Genomic DNA, 20939 nt, shown 5'->3' with positions numbered 1-20939 from the left:
TCATTCACGGATGCATAGATAGCCATACATTGATTCTCATCAAGTGTTTCTAGGCCTAGGTATAGGTGTAACCTGAATTTCTATTTCAATGAATAAGCCCCGATTGTGATTCATTTAAAATGTTTTAGTATTACTTTTGATGATTATATAGCTAGGAAATCGGATTGTAAAGCTCAGCTGATATAATGATGATTATTTTTAAAGAAACCCATTTGGGCTATCAAACTGTTTCATAGTTCTTGTCATTATATATTATAGAAGATGACTGTTCGTCTGCGGCGAAATCATTTAGTGAATTATTGATAAGTTAGCATACCCTCTAATTATTGAGAACGGGTCGAATGCTTCTCTCTTAAAAGAAAAGTACTGATTCAAGAAAAAAGAAGGAATACGTTAATAGCTCAACCCCTTTCCAATTGATCGTCATTTCTTTTCCCATTGCTCTTACTCTTTGGCTTTAGCAATCATTTTCAATTGCGTGGTATCTTTGAGTCTGTCCACATGGAAGTCGGCTATCACTTTCGCTGTTTCTATGCCGGCTGATCACTAAGTTTGAGATAGGTCCGTATTTCTGTTTGTTGCGGTTACATCAGAGCAATAAGCGGTAATAAATTTAATTTAATTAGAGTAGACAACTTTATGCGTTTGTTTATAAGATTTATTATGATGCTCAAAAATAAATTTATATATTCATATCTGCCAAATCGAATATACATAGACATTTTCAAGCCGTTCGTACTTACAATAATCTTTTTGAAAAAGCTCTGTTATAGATTCATTTGTATGTCATATGTCATATGGCCGCACTACATTTAATCTGTTATTTTCGTTTTATTAATTTATTACGCCAGCGAAGCAATAAAGTGTATTTCTTTTCGACAAAAGCTTGCGTTTGTGGATCGTAAAACCCTGTTAGCGATAAGGTCAACAGTAGCTAATGAGTGCAGCCCCAAATAGAGTATGCATATGGTTGAACTAGTTAAATCTGATTATACATTTGATGGAGAAAGCTTAGTTATTTCAGAAGATCTACAAAGTCAAAGTGTGCTCGCGATTATTATGTTACATATCTAAGGAATTTTGAGTTAATCAGAGATACGAATTCATTTTGATTATAAACTATAAAGTATTTATATTTCTGATGGAAATCACCGTCCGTAGTTGCTTAGCTCATTTACTCGTTTCTGGATTTTTCTGGATTTTGCTTGCTTCATCTGAGTCACTTTATAGATATGTATGTATACGTTATGTATACCTTCAGCTCGAATGGTATAGGTATCCAATATCAAAAATAAATTATATATATGTGTTAAAGAGAGTTTATATACAAAAACCTGCCCAGAAATCTGGGTACCTTCCGTACTTTCAGTACACTGACTGACGCGTAAAATTACATTAGCTTGTCCCATTTTGAAAAGCTTCCCACACACAATGCAGTATTGTATGAAATTTCAATTATTCCAATTCATTCGCTTGCTCCATTTTCGTTATACAAACATCCAAGTATATTGCAATTTAGTGAAATGGCATTGAAAGCGTAGTTTAGGTCAAGATATAATATAATAATTATAGAATATTAGCCTTTTGCGATTTTCTATAGTTTCTGTAGTATTTAAAAAAGCAATTGCTGGAAAGGGGATATACATAGGTACGTACAATCCGAAATATATAAAATCTAAATATTTCTTATAATTACGAATTTATTTTATTTAAATATATAGAATATTAATATATTTTATAGAAAATAATGAAATGAGGTGAGCTATCGAAAAAAAAAACTTTTATCATATACGTACTGAAATAAATATATATTAAGAATTTACGAAACCCTAGACAGTCGGATGCATAAGGATAGTACTGAGACTCAGATCGTTGATTAAGAACATATATTTTATGGGGTTTATGGGGTTTGCCATATACTTTTGAGGAAACCAATACACCCAGACATTTTATAATTAAGACGCATAGCACTTTAATCGCCCAACCATATTCTAGATAAAATTCCGATTTTTACTTTAGATACATACAAAATATGCTTTGTAGTCCGAGCTGAGCTCACTTCAACACTGATTTGGTTTCTTAACTTCGATATACTCGTTCAGCTCAAGGTGGGATTCGAGAGTTATGGCCAGGCCCACATTTCATATGTGAAGTGTTTGATTTACAAATGTCATGTGTATAGTATTTGGCCCTCAATGTGAGGAGATTACGGAATCGCCCACACATCTCACGAACAATATTGATAATGTTGTGATCAAAGGGTAACTGGGACTAGAAGCAGGAGCTAAGAGAGGTTTACTCACACCTTGCCCACCTCGCACGGCAATCAAAGTTCAATTGTTTGGCTTAGTCTGTTTTTGTTTTTGTTTTCGGGCTTTCCAGTAATTAAACTATGTTCGGCTATAAATCCTAAACGGGTTATCTGTACAGTTTTAAAGGCTGCTTTGACATAATTTACACCTGTGGAGCGTGCGAGTGCGAGGGCGAGCACAAGCGACAAATCCCAGCTAAATCCGCGCTGCTCTGGCTACCAAGCGAGCGCTCAGCTTGCCGGAAAGATAAGCAATTGATTATAGAGTTGCTTATCAGTTTTCGTTTTAGCCAGCAACTGTATCAGTGTGCATATTTGAAAACTTATTTATAAATTTCAGGGCAAAAGCGTTTGGTCATCGCGCCAACTCTTACTACCCCCGACGACGACGATGACGACGACGTTCACCTCACCTGAAGTGGACACTTTGGGCTATAAAAGCGATTCTATCGATTGCCAATAGAATTAGTTAGCCGCACGCTCAAAATCGTACGCATCATTGATTAGCTGGCGAGCAGCTCGGTCTTACGCGCCTCAGGATTAAGAAAAGAAGGAGCCGCAGGCAATTATGGAGCAGCCCTATAAGCTGGGTCTGCTGACGGCGGCGTTGCTGCTGCAGCTGCTGCTGCCGGCCAACGCGAGCACCGCATACTCGAATAATGAGAAAAACTTGCTGACCGGGCACTCGACGCCCATGGAGAGCAGCCTGGCCTTTCAGTTCTTCGACTTGGCCTCGCAACAGGCGGCCGTAGCCAATAGCACGGGCATTCAGCTCGCCCGGAGTAGCGAGCCGCGCAGCACCTACGACGACGCCCTGTGCGACAGGGATGTGGCGCGCATACGGGACGCCATCCACAACATGGAGGAGTGGGCACTCGAATGTAAGCAATACGCAAATTTACTCTGATCTACAGCCAGAGAGTGGATGCAATCGAAGGACAGATCTTGTTTTTTGTTGTTTTTTTATTTTTTTATATTGATTGAAATTTTAGTTGAGTGATCAAATGAGCTGTGAGATTTATATTCGTATATAGATTTCCTATACATTCAAATAGAAAATATCTACGATCTTCGAACGTGTCTATCAACTCGCGATCTTCGTGAAATATTACGACTCGAAATGTTTAAAGTTTTTAAAACTTGAATCAAATTGAACTAAGAGTGACTTGCGAATTATTCAAGAAGTTTGTAGATATATATGTACATACATCTTCATATGTATGTAGTCTATTGATATATATGTATATATATATATATATATATATGGCTATACGTGATATGAGGATAAATACATTTAACATGATTTTCGTAAATATATAATTATTTTAATTGAATATCCGTAGTTTTCTAATAAATGTGTGAAACTAGGACAGTTGAAACTGGGGCATTATATTGTCAAGAGGATGTAAACGAAATATTCAAACTTTATTCCCCATATAAGTATACAAATTGTATGGTCCATACATATCCATTATTCACCTACCTTCCTGTTCGGCCTTTCGCAAGTGGGGCATATTTTGAAATATATTTCTCTGGTTCTCCATTCATAAGTCAGTGCAAACTGTTTATGATCGTATCGTAAATCAAATTGAGAATCTAAATTGATTGGCCATATGCACTCGTGTACATTCTGATAGACGATTAGATTGCGGTAATTCGATCATGATGCAAGATTTCTGCTGCCTCTACAAAGCGACAAACAATCATAAATCATGATTAAGCGAGTAGTATTCGTCAATTAATGATCAATGGTCGATAGATATCAAAGCGTTATTTAAGTGCCACTTGCCTCGTGGACACCCTGTACACAGCCAATCGCCTCTGATAAGCGCTTCTCGAGTAACGTCAGGGTGTTTTTCCCAACACTTCAAGAATAGCCTGATCCAAAAATAGCATGCCCTTTCACCAATGCGCCACATACAGAAGCCTATCAGAAGTGCTATTAATTATTGATGTAGATCTAGCAAGAAGGTGGGAAAGTGTTATCTTTTGCCCGCAATAGATTAAATACCTTTCCATTTATATTGGTCCGGGGGTGTGTTTAACGTGAATTTCATTTTTTATACCTTGAACCCATAAAAAATGGGAAATCAGGGTATAACGGGTTTGTTAAATGTATGTACCAGGCAGAAAGAGGCGTGGCAGATCCCGATTTAGCACTGTCCGTTGATTTGTATGTATGAACGCATTGATCTCAGAAGATATGAGAGCTAGAGGACTGATTTTTTAGTAGGTTTGTGTATATCACGTACATATCGCATATCAAACAAGTAAGAAAGCTCCAGTCGAGACTGCTCGACTAGGAGATACCCTGAACCCTCCAAGCTGATATTCTAATCATTCTGCACTTCTTTTATGCACACATACATACACATGCATCCACACGCACGCATAAGCCTGCGCTCTGCTAACTGCGCAGTAAGCAGCGACTGCGCTTGGGCTGCGCTGCAGTGTGGGCAATATTATGAGAATTTATTTATTGAATAACTTCTTTTGTAGACATACGATCTTAATGAAACTTTTAGAGCGTAATCATATGGTGAATATGTGTACATTCCAAAGCCCAAGTCTCTAGTACTTGAAATGCGTTTTTTACAAATTGGGGGAGAAGGGGGCGTGGTATCCAAAATCTGTAAATTACAAAATCTTTGTATCGATTACCTTTATATACAACGCAAATTTGAAGACTCCACCTCTAAAAATGTTCAAATTAGGCTAAAAAAACAAAATCAATTTTTCGATTATTCTCGATAAAAAAGTTATCGGACGATTTATCGAAAAAATAAAGCAAACTCGTACTGCGTATGGTACTCACGAGTATGCATGCCAAATTTCAGCTCTCTAGCTCTTATAACTTCTGAGATCGACGCACTCATACGGACGGACGGACGGACGGACGGACGGACGGACGGACAGACGGACAGGGCTATATCGACTCAGCTCGTCGCGCTGATCAAGAATATATATACTTTGTGGGGTCTGCCACGCCTCCTTCTGCCCGTTACATACTTTTTCACAAAACCATTATACCCTGATTTCCCATTTTCAATGGGTTCAGGGTATAAAAATCGGTAACTGCTCCCTTATCGAAAATCGGCCATAAAATTATATTCGCTACACCTTTAAAGGCATATTCTCCAAATTTAAATTCATATGTGTTTTATAAGTTTAGATTTTTTATATAATTCACCCCCAACCCTATATCCACTCCCTCATGCTAAATTTGTAAAAGGAGTATTTCAAATACTAGATACTTGTGCTTTAGCAATCTTGTTCAGTTTCTTCTGCGATGTCGACTTTGATCCATGAGATCGCAGGGCTTAATAAATCTTTGATACTTCATGATCCTAATTAATAAATGAATATACTGAAAAATAATATTAGCTGATTATATTATTTGCCTTTGCGCCACTTGCAGTTCCGGACACATGGGGTCGCCTGCCCGTGGGCTTCTTCTGGGGGCATCTGATCAGCATGGGCCAGTACGAGGAGTGCGTCGCAGCCACAGCCACCTACGGCAGTGAACTCAACGGCCAGTACTGCCTGGCACGGCTGAACATCACCCAGTTCTACAGCAAGGTGAAGCGCCGGCATGAGGAGTTCTCTCGCATCAGCTACAAGCAAACAGATCCTGAGATCTTTGAGCTGGGCGTCTGCGTGCCGAGCACCTGCAGCGCGGAGAAAACCGACGCCCTGCTGAAGTACGCGATTGCACACCTCTATGGCAACGATGTCATCGACCTTAGCTTTCCGATGATCCAGCAGAAGTGGTGTAAATACAATGCGCCCGTCGAGTTCCGCGGAGTGGACATATTTGCCATGTGAGTGAGGCCAATCGATGAAGGATCAAGATTTCAAATGTTACAAGTAATTCTTATTTCTGTTTGCGCAGCGTTTTCTTCTCGCTGATCATATTCTTCCTGCTAGCCAGCAGCGTTTACGACTTTGTGCAGACCCGTAAGGGCGGTAGGTCTAGCATCCTTTCCAAAATGCTGTAGAGTCTAAGAGAAATGAATTCCTTTCATTTTTGCAGCGCCCAAGAGACCGCTCTTCCTGGCTTTCTCGGTGCTGCACAATGCGCCAAAGATTTTCACGGTCAAGAAGGTGAACAATCCGAATGTGATCCACTGCCTGAACGGACTGCGCTGCTTCAGCATGATGTGGGTGGTGTTCGGCCACGGCTACATGACGTTCTACGACCTGCCGCACATCAACCGCAACAAGTACTACACGTGGCTGCAGACACCCTACTCGATGCTCGTGCAGAACGGCTCGCTCTGCGTGGACACGTTCTTCTTCATGTCTGGCCTGCTGATGTGCTGGGGCGCCTTCCGGGAGATGGACCGCACCAAGGGCAAGCTGAATATTCCAATGATGTACTTCCATCGCTACATCCGCCTGACGCCGGTCGTCGCTGTGGTCGTCCTCTATATCATGTCGCTATATCGCTACTCCGGCGCCGGACCCATGTGGTTCAAGCTGGGCACCCAGGATCAGCGCTGTGCGGATACCTGGTGGGCCACACTGCTCTACGTGCAGAACTACGCCTTCCCGTACAGCATAGTAAGTGAAAGCATTTCCTTTTTATACCCATGTATGTAATAGGAAGGAGGAGGCGTGGAAGAGTCTATTTATAGGCAAGCCGAATCTATCTATCCATGTCTGTCTGTCCTGCGGTATAATCGCAAATATCTCGTCCACCTCCAAAGCTAGAGACTAGAAATTGTGCACGTATACTCGTCTATGCCATATGCAGTACGAGTCCATTTCTTTTCTTGATAGCTGCTCCCATTTCCTTACTATCGTAAAAATTGATAATTTCATTATGTTTTTTTAGGCGTGATTTGTATACCATAAGAGGCTTTCAAACCCAATTTGTAGGTATATAATAATTGCAAAGATTTCGTAGTTATCACAATTCAGAAGTTTGATCATGAGAGTCTATATATGTATGTATAATCTATTCTCGTCGTAGGGTTAGATTACCTCCTCCGAGTTGAGCAGTCTCGACTAGAGCAACCTTGATTGTTCGAACTTGTATTTAGAGGTCACACTTTTAATTTTTTGACTACAGTGCGTCTCGCAGTCTTGGTACCTGGCTGTGGACACCCAGTTGTACTTCCTCTCGCCGCTGTTCCTTATACCGCTGTATAAGTGGGGCAAGAAGGCGCTGATACCCATTGGAATATTCGGTATACTCTGTCTGGGCTGTACGGTGGCCACATTCCTGCACAACGACTTCACTCTGTTCCGCGTGCAGGACGATCATGTGGATCTACGCCAGCGCTTGACCTACTATCCGACGCATACGCGCATTCCGACATGGCTGATCGGCGTCATCTTCGGCTACTTCCTGTTCACGCGCAATCGGGGACGACAGATCCCGCTGGCCAGGCACTGGGTGATCACTGGCTGGGTGCTGGCCTTTGGCACGATGCTGGCGGATATGTGGGGTCCCTTCTGGCGAATCCTGCCCGACACGCCCGACTCTCCACTCATTGAGGGCGCCCTGTTCGAGCCGCTCAGCCGCAGCTCTTGGGCCTTGGCCATCGGCTGGATTGTGTGGGCCTGCTACAATGGTCATGGCGGCCTCATCAATGACTTCCTCTCGTGGAGCTTCTTCACGGGCTTCAGTCGGCTGTGCTACTGCATGTACGTCATACACAGAATCGTGCAGCTCGTGAACGCCGCCCGACTGCAAACGGACACCCACTTCTCCGACTACGATGCGGTAAGCTCACATTGCACTTCAGTCTCTTGATGTCTAATGTCTGTATGCTTGCAGATTTTGCGCTGGTGGCACGACTTCGGCATCACACTCACCCTCTCCATCTTTGCGACGCTCGCCTTTGAGGCCCCCATTCTGGGCATTGAGAAGGCTATATTCGGACGCAGCGACGCCAAGCCGGCGCCCAAGAAGCCAGCCGCCGTCGAAAGCGAAAAGACGGCCCCCATCATCGAACAATCCGCCGACATAGCTCCAGCCACGAATGGGGCTGAGCAAGTGCCAGAAGTTGAGCCCATAGCCAGCAGAGCTGAGGATCCATCAAAGGCCTAATTTAAACTCGCTAACTCAGTTTTTGTTAAGAATGAAAATATATTTTTTTGTATATATTGTTATTTATAATAATATAAGAGGCACACATTACCCGGCGTTGGCCGGGCTAACTGGCAGCTTGAATAAAAATCAAATTTAATGTAGTACATGTGCTGCATGCGTTGCTTCTTCCCTGTGCCATGCAGATCTGATGATGACCGAAGCAGCTGTGTTCCTTGCCGATAACTCCCAGGACCTGTTCTTTTGTAATGAGCATGTTGTATATGTATCTAGATCAGACGGAAAACAGCTTGAAATAAGCCCAGTTGGATTGTATTGACAATCAGCTGGAAGGTCGTTTATGTGTTTATCAAATTTATTACTACGCCCAAACAACAACAATCGTTATCTGTTATATATATAAACAGGCTGGCGCAAACGCTTTACACATAGATAATAAAAATTAGCTACACTGTCGCTTAGTCTATATAGCACGCGGTATGCCATTTAATTAAAACTATCTAGAGTTGTAGATGCGGCTACTTTTAATATCCACATTAAAGAGTCGTGACCAATCCGCAATTACATCCAACTGCAATAGAGCCAAAATGATTAGAAGAGATCAATTAAGTATCAAATGCTGACCTACATCACTATCCATTAAGTTGTCACAAAAGCACAAATCCAGCAGTTTTAGCTTTGAACAATGCACCAGAATGCTGAAAGCCAAATTATACACATTAGGCAGAGACAACAACAATACATTGTGCAGCAGCAGAATCTGCGAGACTTACTCATAAACGCGCTCGTGGGTTATATTAAGTATGCCCATCAAATCCAACTGCTCTAGATTCTTGCCCAGTGTTGCGATATGCATGAGATCACGCTCTGTGATGCCTCGCATTGCCGACAGAAAGAGCTTCTTCAGTTTGGGGCAGTTATAGAGCAGCTGGTATAGGCTATCGCCCAAAGTGGCTTCTCGCATGCTGCATCAGACGGAATTCCATTACGCATACCGACAGCATCAATGAGACTTTGTGACTACTTACCACCAGCCCAGATCCAATTCCTCTAGCTGTTGGCAGCGAGCCAACGATTGCAGTCCTCGCGCGGACAAAAAGTGTGCTTTCCACATGTCCAGTGACACGAGTTGGGTGTTGTATGTGCCCAGATGGGTTGCGACATTATCCATGTTTACCGAAACACCACAGAAGGCTATCGAAAGGAACAGGATTGAGTACAACTACAGTTTTCATGACAATGCGATGAAAGCCCACCAAGATTCAAATGTTTTAATTTGCGATTGCTTTCTAGCATGCTTAGTAATAGCTCCGACTCAAAGGCAGTTTGAAAGAGATCGAGCCGCTCCAGATTCTTCAGATTGGCTAAGCAGGAAAAATTGAGTAGCGGCGGGTTCGTCGAGCAGTTTCGTAGGCTCAATTCTGTAAATAAGAGAAGCCAAACGCATCTTTAGTATACAAGTAGAAGAGCAATTGCAGCTGACTTGCCTATCAGGTTATCACAGACTATACCAACTGTCTCGATGCAGCTGGCATTGAGAAACTTGCAGGAGTTAAGGCGCAAATGGGTGATATTGTCACCACGTTGGGTTAGAAATCTGTGGAGGTATCGAAAGGGAAAGTGCTATACAGGTAATCATTGGCATATCATTAATTTGCTGAAGCTTAATCACTTTTTGAACTCTGTGGGTGAAATTTCTCCAAACCCGCCGCACCATGACAAATCCAGTTTCCGCAGCATCGTCGCACGTCGCGCCAGCGTACACAGCAGCTCGGAGTCAGCCAGCTGCCAGTAGGCCTTTAGGCTGAGGTCACAGTAGAGCAGCGGATGGGTGGAAATATCGTAGAACAGGTGCGACACTTGACCCATGCGAAAGAGCGACTTTAGGTCCAGATAGCTGAGTATTTTCAACAGGATTTCACACTACGAGAAAGACTTTACACATGAGATGAAGTGCGGAGCTGGTAAAACAAGTTGGTTGGCCAACCGGCAGATCCGTTAGACAGATTCGTGTCGTGCTGGTATTCTTTTGCTGCTCAGACTCCACACGGCTGTCCGTCAAGAACTTGCTCAGATCGTTGTTAATAAACTCGTGAAGCTTCACAGCATCATTCCCCTGGCAGCTGGGCTGGAACTTCAGCGTGCGCAACTTGCAAATGATGGGCCCATTTCCGCTCTCCTCTCCAGTGTTAGCGAGCCGCTTGCCCGCGGGCGCAAGCAGCTGGTGCATGCAACGCATTGGTACCGTTCTACCGCACAGCATAATGGCATCTATCTCGGTGTAGTAATTTAGTCGACTGTGATTAAAGTCAATGCGCAACGTTCTGCATAGAAAGAAGCAAATGATTGTTAGCAGAGCAAACAAACAGCTGTGGCTGACGCAATCTTACTTTGTAATTATATTAGTTTTTTTTAGAGGCGGTGCAAAACGGCGCGAATCGCGTGGTACACGATTCAAATCGTTGCCTGTGGCCTCCCACAGACAGGTCCAACGCTTGGTGATGCTGTAGGCCCAGATTCGCACGACGCCGCCCGGATTGAATGTCTCGAAGATGGCGACTTCCGTTGGCACCACAAACTTTTCGAAATAAACAACTGCACGGCAAGCCGTTAAACCAGTCGGTCACACTCGTTACCTCAGCCTAACTGCAAGTGCTATACTTACCAATAAAGTCATGTGTGGGCAGAGCTGGCAAATTCTGGGCCTGAATCTCTTGGGTGGCCGATGGCGCTTGCTGCCACCAATCACCGTAGGTACGCTGCACACGGAAGTAAAGCAAAGCAAAATACAATAAATCAAAGGAAAATAAAGTCGATATATGTAGATTTCTCGATCAATATTCAACTAAATGGAAGCCAATCTATTTAAAGATATTCATTATACGAACGAATTTTCTGAATACGGACAGAAAGGTGTGTTTTATCCTATGATGTGATACATAAGATATATTATACCATAGGATATGTCATATCGTAATTAAACATAATTTTTCTTTTGAAGATCTCCTTCCTCAATTCTTTCAAGTATATCTAAGCATACGATCACGACATTTTAACTAATATTTGAAATCTGCCTTTAAGTTCTAATTGTTGTACCAAGACCCTTCGAAACAGAAAGAATTAACATGCTTCAATCAACAATCTAGCTCACCATTGTAAAGGTCTCTGGGTAGTCGCCGTAGGCAGGAAATTTTGTTGGCCTGCCAATCACATTGGCAGCCGTGTAGGATATGCTATAATCAATACCATATTGCGAGCTAAAATCGAGTACTCCCAGCACATACTGTCCAAGGTAGTAGCCGTGGTCCTCGTGGGCCTGGGACTGCAGCTTGCTTCCGCAGCTAAACCAACCGCCATTGCACTCATGTTTCCGCTCCATTAGCATTGCCGTGAAATCAATGAGTGCATCGGGCTCGGTGTCGCTGGAGCTGCCGTCTTCGGTGCCGCCGCTTCCGCCACCACCGCCGCCGAGGGCCAGCAGGGACATGATGTTCTTCAATCGCGTGGTGCTGTGCTTTAATCTCTCACCGTATCGTTGAATCGTCTAAGTCACAATGGAACCGCTTCAGTGTATCCAGACGAATCTTTCGCATAGCGCGCACTGGCGCTAAGAGACAACTTGGGGCTTCCTCAGCAGACAATGCAAGTGGTTCACACACCGTATTTTGTCTTCAGTACTCGAGTGCTGGAGTAGCTGGAGACAAGTAGATGTTGCCTTGACCGCTATTGCGCCGTAAGTCGTTCTTCTACAAGTCCTGTTGAGTGGAAATGAATATACATAAAAGAGTGGTCAAGTTGATCACGTTTTCAGGGCTAAAGTTAGTGCTGACCTCTGTACGGGAAAATTAAAAGGCGCACTACTGAATGGCGCTAATTCAATTAAAGGCTAACGCGGATTTCTCTTTGGTATCTGCTGGACGAGGTGGGGTTCGTGTTGCCGTGGCGCCAATTAGTTGATGAATATTTTCAGCGTGCATTAAATTTGGTAAGATTTCTGATCAATATTAGAAATTCACTTTACGCGTTTAATCTGTTAATTTACTATTGAATTTTGACAACAATCCCGAAACAAAGTTTGGATCGTATATATACAACAAAAACAGTAGCAGAGTTGCAAATAGGCAAAGGTCTCAATATCGATTTCTTTGTTTTGCTTTGTTCTTTGTTTTTTTTTTTGTTTTTTTTTTTTTTTAAACTGCCAATGCAACCCTGTAAACATATGGGGGTCTAGCACGTATCGATTGCATATTGCGTTTCTGTGCCGTCTGGATGTCTCGCTTTAAGTGGTTATCGTTTCTCAGCAATTTGCCAAGACTTAAAATGAAACAGCCGCGACTCGACTACAGAAACAAAATAATTATGGCACCAATGGTGCGAGTGGGGACCTTACCCATGCGGCTGCTAGCCCTCGAAATGGGGGCTGATATCGTTTACACGGAGGAGCTCGTCGATCTGAAGTTGATCAAAAGTTTACGCCGTCCAAATCGTAAGTTGGTTTATTTATTTAACAACATATAAATAATAATATAAATTACCTTACCTCTTAGCCGCCTTGAATACGATTGATTTCGTGGATCCCTCTGACGGCACAATCGTGTTTCGCACGTGTTCTCTAGAAACATCCAGAGTAGTGCTTCAGTTAGGAACCAGCGATGCAGCCCGAGCTCTAGCCGTAGGCAAACTGGTGCAAAATGATATTGCTGGGCTCGACATTAATATGGGCTGTCCCAAGGAGTTTTCCATTAAGGGAGGGATGGGCGCAGCGCTGCTTTCTGAGCCAGCGAAAGCAGCACATATTCTGCGAACGCTCACAACGCACTTGGACATACCCATCACCTGCAAGATTAGGATACTGCCGGATACCTTGGAAACCATCAAATTGGTGCAAGAACTGGCAGCGACGGGCATAGCCGCCATTGGAATCCATGCACGAACGCGAGATGAGCGACCGCAGCATCATCCGCATCCCGATGTTTTGCGAGCTGTTGCAAGTGCCGTTGACATACCTATTATAGCCAATGGTGGATCTCGGAGTATGCACACGTACGAGGATCTGCACAAATTCCAGGAACTGTGCGGCGCCGATAGCGTCATGGTGGCCCGTGCCGCCCAGCTCAATGTGTCCATATTTCGGAAGCAGGGCATGTTGCCAATTGATGAGGTGATCTGTAAATATCTGCGGTTATGCGTCGATTACGATAATGCACCGCACAATTCAAAGTACTGCGTGCAGAGCATCCTCAAAGAGCTGCAGGAAACGCCCCGCGGCAAGAGATTCCTGCAATGCCAGACGCTGCAACAAATATGCGAGATATGGGGCCTGGGTGACTACTGCAGGCGAAAGCAGCAGGAGCTTAAGGAACACGGCAATGGCGGAAGAGCCAATGTGATACTAACAGAGTGTCTGGCTAAGAGGCAAAAACTGGAGCGGTCCGAGGATTTATCGGACGAGTACGAGGGCGTCATTTGCCGCAACATGGCGTTCCTCCGTTCAACCTATCCAAGTGGTGAGTATTCCCATTACCAATTCAACAGAACATCCGACTCTATCTCTCTGTCCCCTTGTAGACACCCAGCTGCCTAAGATGGTGCTCTATGTGCTGGCGGGCAAACTGGGCAAGCAGGCGCCTAGCTACGAGACACATCAGTGTGACAAGCTCTTCCGGTCCATCTGCAGCTACGATGGACAGCGCTTTAGCAGCAGCTTCTGGGAAAAGAACAAGAAGCAGGCCGAGCAGGGCGCCGCATTGGTGGCGCTCCTGCAACTCGGACACCTGAATGAGAAGACCCTCCTCGAGAACGGCAGCCTAATCAGCTAAAACCAAGTAACCGTTTTGTTAAGTCACGATTATGCGATTTCCTTGTGCCTTGTATCTAGGTATCTAGGAAAACCCTTTTATCCTGACGTCCTTTATGAAATGATCAGTTTGTATTAAGGTGTAATTATATAGGTTGTAAAGTGCTATAGACTAGCGTTAGATCGACCTAATGTCGTTTTTATTCCTTTGTTTAATCTATTTTGCTATAAGTTAAAAAATTCAAATATAATAAATTACATTACATAATGTGAAAAAATATAACAGAAACAAGTAAGAAAGCTCTAGTCGAGACTGCTCGACTACGAGATCCCCTGAACCCTTGGAGTGCTAGCTACAGGGCCAAATCAACTCAGCTCGTCACCCTGATCAAGAATATATATACTTTGTGGGGTCTGCCACGCCTCCTTCTGCCTGTTACATACATTTCAACAAAACCATTATACCCTGATTTCCCATTTTCAATGGGTTCGGGGTATAAAAATGCGAAACTATTTTTATACCCTGAACCCATTGAAAATGGGTTTTTTCAGCCTAGTTTGAACACTTTTAGACCTGGAGTTTGCGTTGTATATAAAGTTAATGGATACACAGATCTTGTAATTTACAGATTTTGGATACCATGCCCCCTTCGATCTTCATGAAACTTTCAGATCGGGATTATAACAATGAAATGCGAGCACTTGCCAAAGCACAAGTCTCTAGTATTTGAAATACGCATTTTACAAACTTACGGGTGAGGGGATGGATATAGTGGATATATAACAAAAACCAAAATTGTATAAAATGCACATAAATATACATTCAATTTGGAGATTGTAGCTCCAAAGATGTAAGAGATATAATTTTATAACTGATTTTCGATAAAAAAAAATATCGGGACGAGTTATCGATTTTTAATGCAAAAACGACAAACGAATCCGACGCAAACATATTAAATTTCGACTCATCCGCATATACATGTGTCGGATTGGATGCAATATGTTTGGCGGCCACCAATTACCGAGCTCCATGATCAGCACCTAAACCAATTATGAACTATGGCGGTGGCAGTGTCTGGCTGGCCCTGCATCGCGTCCTCGGGAGTTGGTAACTTATGTAGTTTCCATAGATGGTAATATGAACAAGTATATGTACCTATCCTTTTCAAATGAGAATTCAGTTCATAGTGCCGAAGAACTTGGTCTAGAAGGGCGATCCCGATTTTATCAGGCTAATGACCAAAAACATAAATCGGGTATTGTCCAGTCCTGGTTAATCTGGAACTGTCCATATGTGGTGAATCCACTAGCCCAGTGGTTATACTTAAACGTTATAGAAAATTTGTGGACGAAATTGGGCGTGGCCATTCGGGAAAGGTAAATATCTAATAAAATGACCTCAAAACAGCCCTATTGGAGATATGGCCAAAAAATTCCAGCCAAGTCGCCCAAAAATGGTAAAACTTGATGGAATCACGCTTCAAAGAGGTGATTAAACAAAAGAAAGTAAAAAAATCCTTATTCAAGAATTTTTGGGCAATAAAGTCATTGAAAGTGAAGTGCACGAAATAATCTGTGACATGGAAAAGGGCAGTTATTTCAGTTTTCTTTAGTTTTAAATGTTAGAAATGTTGTTAGAACAGAAAAATAATGAAGTACGTTAATACATAATGAATGACTGATAAATAAGATCCCATTTAAATTTGTTGGTGTATCAGTGATGCCAATTTTTCGTTGGAAAAAAGCCAAAAATGTCCGGAAAATACGAAAAAAGAGGCTGAAAATTAAAGAAAAGGACAGAATGCAGGACAAAAATTTTGTTTCTTAATTTGAGTTTTTTCTTTTTTATTCCAAACATTTCAAGACATTGTCAAGTATACAATCCGTATTCTCTTCACTAGCCTCGTATGTGGCCATCGATCCAATACGCGCCAAACACTCTTCTGGCAATTTGCAGTTATTGCAACATAACCTGTGCCGCCGCAATCCGAATCTGTGAGATGATCTACAGGCTCGATTGCAATTCGCTATGAACAGAGCTAATGCAGCTTCTTCGGTTTCGGATTCGGGACAAGCCGCCGGCTTAAAACATATATATATATTTTTTTGTTCGCAACATTTTCTGCTGTAGAAAAATTTGTTTACATGTCTAGTCTATGTGCTCTCTGGTCAGTGGTTAGACGCACCCATTTTTTTAACAAAAAAAAAAAAAAAAAAAAAAACTGTTTTACTTATTTATGTATTTTGCATGTCTTAGTTGTCAAACCTTGTTTTTTTTTTTTTTTTTATTAAAATTCGAGCCTAGTTCGAAAAACATCTGTTCAAAGTTTGTTGATATTTGAAACGATAGCTGCGCAATCGAAGACTAGAAATCTGCAGTCATAGGGCATTCGATTGGTCATTGAATTACGCGCACGTCGATTTGGGTTAAGCTGCATTGGTTAAGTAAAAACTACAAATTATCAAATCAACCAAAAATGGGAAAAGCTACTATATTAAGCTTATTGGAACGTCAAAAAATAGACTTGTTTCACTCACGGGGACTCTCTAACAGAAATATTGCCAAAAAGATAAAACGCAGCTCCAGAACTGTTGATAGATATTTGAAAGATCCAGAGGCATATGGAACACAATTTAAAGGGCGAAGACGAGCACTTACTTCCCGAGATGAGCGTAAAATTGTCAAACTTGCATCGGATTCGACCAAGTCTGCAGCTAAAATTAAGGAATCAGCCGGTGTAAGCGCCAGCCTTTCAACTGTTCAGCGTGCAATTAGGAATACAAAAGCAAAAAATCTTGAGCCTCTGAAAATGAAGGGAAAACCACCTCTGAATGCTATACGTAAGAAAAAGCGGCTGCAATATGCGAGAGAACACATGACATGGACAGTTCAGTCTGACACTCGACTCAATGATTGGCGTTCGGTTGTTTTTACTGATGAAAAACGCTTTAATTTGGATGGCCCTGATGATTTACGAAAAGATGATCACAGCCGTGAAGGTGGAGTCATGGTGTGGGGCGCCATCACATTTTATGGAGCAGTAGATTTAGTTTTCATAGATCAGAAGATGACCGCTGAGCGCTTCAAAACTTTGTTGCAATCCGTGTTCCCCAAGATTAAGAGCCTCTTCGGACCATTGCCATGGATATTCCAGAAAGATGATGCTCCGATCCATAATGCCCGAGCTGTGAAATCATTTATTACGAGTGAAAATGTTCTGGTCATGACTCGGCCGCCGCATTCCCCAGATCTAAACATAATTGAAGATGTTTGGGGATGGCTTTCAAGGAAAGTATTTGAAGGGGGTAAACAATACGAAGACAAAGAAACACTAACTGCTGCACTTAAACTTGCTTGGAGCGAGATTTCGCTGAGCTACATAAACTCATTGTATCGCTCCATGAAGGACCGGATCTATGAGGTTATTTTGAATAGAGGAGGCGGTACTCAATTTTGAAATTATTATTATTATTATTTTAATTTACAAATATTAAAAATAATACTGTAAATAAAGCTCCTTTCGTAAAAAAAAGCTTAAGTGCGTCTATTTTAGTGACAGAAAAACGTGTCTTTTATTAACAGCTTTCATAAAATGAATACAAAATCAGTTGTTTTGTATAATAAAAAATTTTCTGAATTGTTTACTTGAAGAACCATTTTTTTTTTTTGAATTGCTTGCTAAATAAGAGCTATAACAAGGAAATATTAAGGAACGTACCAGTGCGTCTAACCTAAGATCAGCAGGAGCTTAGTTCACTGGAGCGCAAGCTATCCCGTTAATTTATAGTTATTGCTAATCCATTTGCATCTTGCTTAGCTTAAGACGACTACAAATAAAACTCAAATTTAGAAAAACAACAATTTTTCTTCTTTAATTAGAAATCATTTTTTCTATGAGCTCTCTCTGGATATCAGATGAGTAAAGATCCAATTAATTTTAAATCAATCTAAAAATAAATACTATTAGCGCCTTTACCCTGATCCACGTTAAGTTTAAACATATTACAATTTGCATGCAATTGCAGAAAAAAAGAATTGCAATCTCTCTTTATTATGGTTTATTAATTTCCTAGTGAGTGTATGTCAAGGGTGTCTATGGGGTGGATGTGGTCCTGCATAGGAGAGGAGAAAGCTGCTCTTAGCATGGCTAACGTCGCTGTGCGGCTGGAGGCGGCATCATTGTATGATCATCACGGAAGCCAAAATTTTGAATGAAACTTAGTAGATAATCCTTGGTAATAGGATGCTTGATGCTCTTCACGACGGCTGCAATGAAACGTTTGATTAATATCTGTGGCAATGTCGTATAGAGTGAAACACTTACAGTTGGCGGTGTTGAAGCTGTTGGGCAACTTTTTGTCAGTTCGCTCACGCATAAATTCCCAGTTACCATATTGATTCATGGTGCATTCCACAATCTTGTTATCTAGCTCACGAACCTCCTTTGTCAGCTTCTGCAAGCGACCGAAGGGAGCATCATGGCCGCCAACATAGAGAAAGCCAACTTTCTTGGTCAACAGCCTAGGGAAGGCATTAGAAAATTCATAATCAATAGGATACAATAGGATCTAACGTGATATTTAAAACGAGTATGACAAAAAAGAGTTACGATTAACTAACCAAGTGCAAACAATATAACTAGCAGCAGGCAGGGCTTATGAATGTTAAACCTTTAATTCGAGTACAGAATGTTAGGAATTTGTCTTACCCCTCGCCGCGCTCTGTCAGTATCTTTAGGCGAAAGTCGACGGAGTTGAGCTCATGTGGTTTCCATTTAAAAACGTCTACGCAAATGCCTGCCGTATACGGCTGCTGTGAGGGCTGGAAGATGAGGCCGTCGGGCTCATGAGCTAGTGAACGTGAAAACTTCTCGCCCAATAGACGGGCCGAAGTGCTTATATCCCAGAAATCCTTATTTCGCACGCTAAAGGGTTCCAGGGCACGGTTAATAATGCCGTGCTTCATGGCAAGGATGCGTGGACCTTGGAGCAAAGAGTTTGTAAAACATAAATAAATACATAATATATTGATGATTCGGTTCATTCCCGCACACCTATAACGTCATTTTTAATATAGTCCAGCCGATTTGGAAAGAATGGTTCCTCCCGCACATCCCGGCCTGCTAGGCGAACAATGTCATAGACAAGATACCGTGGCGTCACGGTGTCACCAATCTTGTCCAGCACCATTTCCTACAAATGTATCAAAAATTATAGAATTATTTTAACATGGCTTTGAGACGTCATCTAAATCACTTACGCCATCCAGCAGTGTGCCATCGAGATGATCGTGGAGATTTTTGCCACTGACAAAGGACATGTTCTCCACCTGGAAGCAGGAGTTATTGCGATCGAAGAAGTATATCTCCTTGCGTCCATCAATTAGCATCATGTATCGTGTGCCATCTGCCTTCCACGAAACCCTATACGGTATCTCGCTGAGCCTCTTGATGTTGTGCCGGTCCATCGATACGGGTTGCGCTCCAGGAAAGCCATTCTTCTGCCAGTGGCACCAGTCCTGCACCCGACGCTGCAATTCACCGACACGAGGCTGATCTGTCACCTGCCGCACGCCGGGTACACCGGCCATAAATGCCGCATTCTTGACGATTAGCTCGCGACGTCGCTTCTTCTTTTGTTGCCCATCGCCGGAGGCGGCGTCCTCCTCACAATTTGCATTTGAATCGCCCGTGTCCTCCTCGTCGTCCTCCTCAGCTCCTCCAGTGCCCGATCCAGCTGCCGCCGCTGCAGCCTGCTGAGAAGTAGAAGAACAGTTGTCATCATAGCGACGCTTTCTATTGTCGCCACCGAAATTATCGTTGCCATTGCTATCATCATATTCCAAACACCAATTGGGCTGCTCTGGGGCTTGAGGAGCGTCCTCCTCGTCGTCATAGCGACGGAAGAGCTCATTGATATAATCCTGTTTGTATATGCCCGGTGGACGGGACTTTGCAAACACGGCAAGTGCCCCCTCTACAGAGCAATCCATCTTTTCCACCATATACGAGATGATAAGAAAGCCCGTGCGATTAAAGCCGTGTGTGCAGTGTACAGCAATAACGTCTAACGGTCGCTCATTGATAAAGTTGTCAACCAGTTCAATGAAGCTGTGAGTCTGCTCCGGTGATGGAGTTTCGCCATGACCCCGACACTGCAACTTAATGTACTGGGCGCCGCGCTCCTCCACAACGCTGCGATCATAAAAACGTTTTGTGTTCGTCAGGTCAATCCAAAGGCCCAGTTTTAGCTGTAAGATATTCGACACACATTAACACCTTTTTAAGCCAACACGCCACCTCTGACAACTCTTACCTTAAGCGTTTTGCAGTAGTCAAAGAGCATCTCGGGACGAAAAGTGCATTCGATGGGCATCTTGTCTTGGAAGGACTGGCTTAGCGGTGTTTTGAAGGCGAGGAACCGGTCTGCTATGATTGAGTCGCTTTTTCGTGGACAGTAAAGCCAACGGTTGGGCAACGGGCCTGAGCCCCGTTCACGCTCGAACTGTGACATCCCGAAAAGGGAGACGATAGACTAGTTAACTGGATGTGAAAAAAAATCTCAGAGCCAGCTTGGCATGCAAATAGCGTAACGTTAACTAATTCGTTTTAGAGATTGCGGCCAAAGCGCTATGAATCGCGTTAAATGTCGCGTTTCGATTGTGTTATTAACTTATTCACATCATCTTCAGGATAGCGCAGACACTTTCGGAAGGTGATTGCTTAGCTTGATTGCTCGTGTGTGTTAGTGTGCGTCACGATAAATATTGCCAG

The 20939-nt window shown here is 42.7% G+C and overlaps 4 protein-coding genes across 4 annotated transcripts; 2 read left to right on the top strand and 2 right to left on the bottom strand.

Annotated features, from left to right (window-relative positions):
- The first annotated feature begins 1652 nt into the window (after nucleotides 1–1652).
- Nucleotides 1653–8515, top strand: LOC108619340 (nose resistant to fluoxetine protein 6). The gene is made up of 7 exons (XM_018015876.2): nucleotides 1653–1757; nucleotides 2652–3192; nucleotides 5730–6132; nucleotides 6204–6277; nucleotides 6345–6874; nucleotides 7386–8042; nucleotides 8097–8515. Exons 2-7 carry the CDS (start codon nucleotides 2880–2882, stop codon nucleotides 8367–8369), a joined length of 2250 nt encoding a protein of 749 aa, XP_017871365.1. The 5' UTR covers nucleotides 1653–1757; nucleotides 2652–2879; the 3' UTR covers nucleotides 8370–8515.
- A 191-nt stretch (nucleotides 8516–8706) lies between these two features.
- Fbxl4 (F box and leucine-rich-repeat gene 4) lies at nucleotides 8707–12483 on the bottom strand. The gene is made up of 12 exons (XM_018015877.2): nucleotides 12200–12483; nucleotides 11521–12124; nucleotides 11035–11128; nucleotides 10760–10964; nucleotides 10357–10693; nucleotides 10042–10292; nucleotides 9857–9966; nucleotides 9626–9790; nucleotides 9398–9563; nucleotides 9143–9334; nucleotides 8998–9067; nucleotides 8707–8940 (listed from the first exon to the last, which is right to left on the bottom strand). Exons 2-12 carry the CDS (start codon nucleotides 11854–11856, stop codon nucleotides 8866–8868), a joined length of 2001 nt encoding a protein of 666 aa, XP_017871366.1. The 5' UTR covers nucleotides 11857–12124; nucleotides 12200–12483; the 3' UTR covers nucleotides 8707–8865.
- A 3-nt stretch (nucleotides 12484–12486) lies between these two features.
- On the top strand, nucleotides 12487–14458 carry Dus2 (Dihydrouridine synthase 2). Its single transcript, XM_018015883.2, has 3 exons — nucleotides 12487–12855; nucleotides 12917–13876; nucleotides 13938–14458. The coding sequence occupies exons 1-3, from the start codon at nucleotides 12639–12641 to the stop codon at nucleotides 14186–14188; spliced, it is 1428 nt and encodes a 475-aa protein (XP_017871372.1). The 5' UTR covers nucleotides 12487–12638; the 3' UTR covers nucleotides 14189–14458.
- Nucleotides 14459–18012: 3554 nt separating this feature from the next.
- Nucleotides 18013–20917, bottom strand: mRNA-cap (RNA guanylyltransferase and 5'-phosphatase mRNA capping enzyme). The gene is made up of 6 exons (XM_018015879.2): nucleotides 20482–20917; nucleotides 19427–20416; nucleotides 19221–19359; nucleotides 18876–19149; nucleotides 18492–18688; nucleotides 18013–18433 (listed from the first exon to the last, which is right to left on the bottom strand). The coding sequence occupies exons 1-6, from the start codon at nucleotides 20677–20679 to the stop codon at nucleotides 18315–18317; spliced, it is 1917 nt and encodes a 638-aa protein (XP_017871368.1). The 5' UTR covers nucleotides 20680–20917; the 3' UTR covers nucleotides 18013–18314.
- Nucleotides 20918–20939: the final 22 nt, after the last annotated feature.

The sequence above is a fragment of the Drosophila arizonae genome, chromosome X, assembly GCF_054131065.1.
Source record: "Drosophila arizonae isolate 15081-1271.41 chromosome X, UAZ_ARI_1.0, whole genome shotgun sequence".
NCBI lineage: Eukaryota > Metazoa > Arthropoda > Insecta > Diptera > Drosophilidae > Drosophila > Drosophila arizonae.
This window is presented reverse-complemented; position numbering and strand designations above follow the sequence as displayed.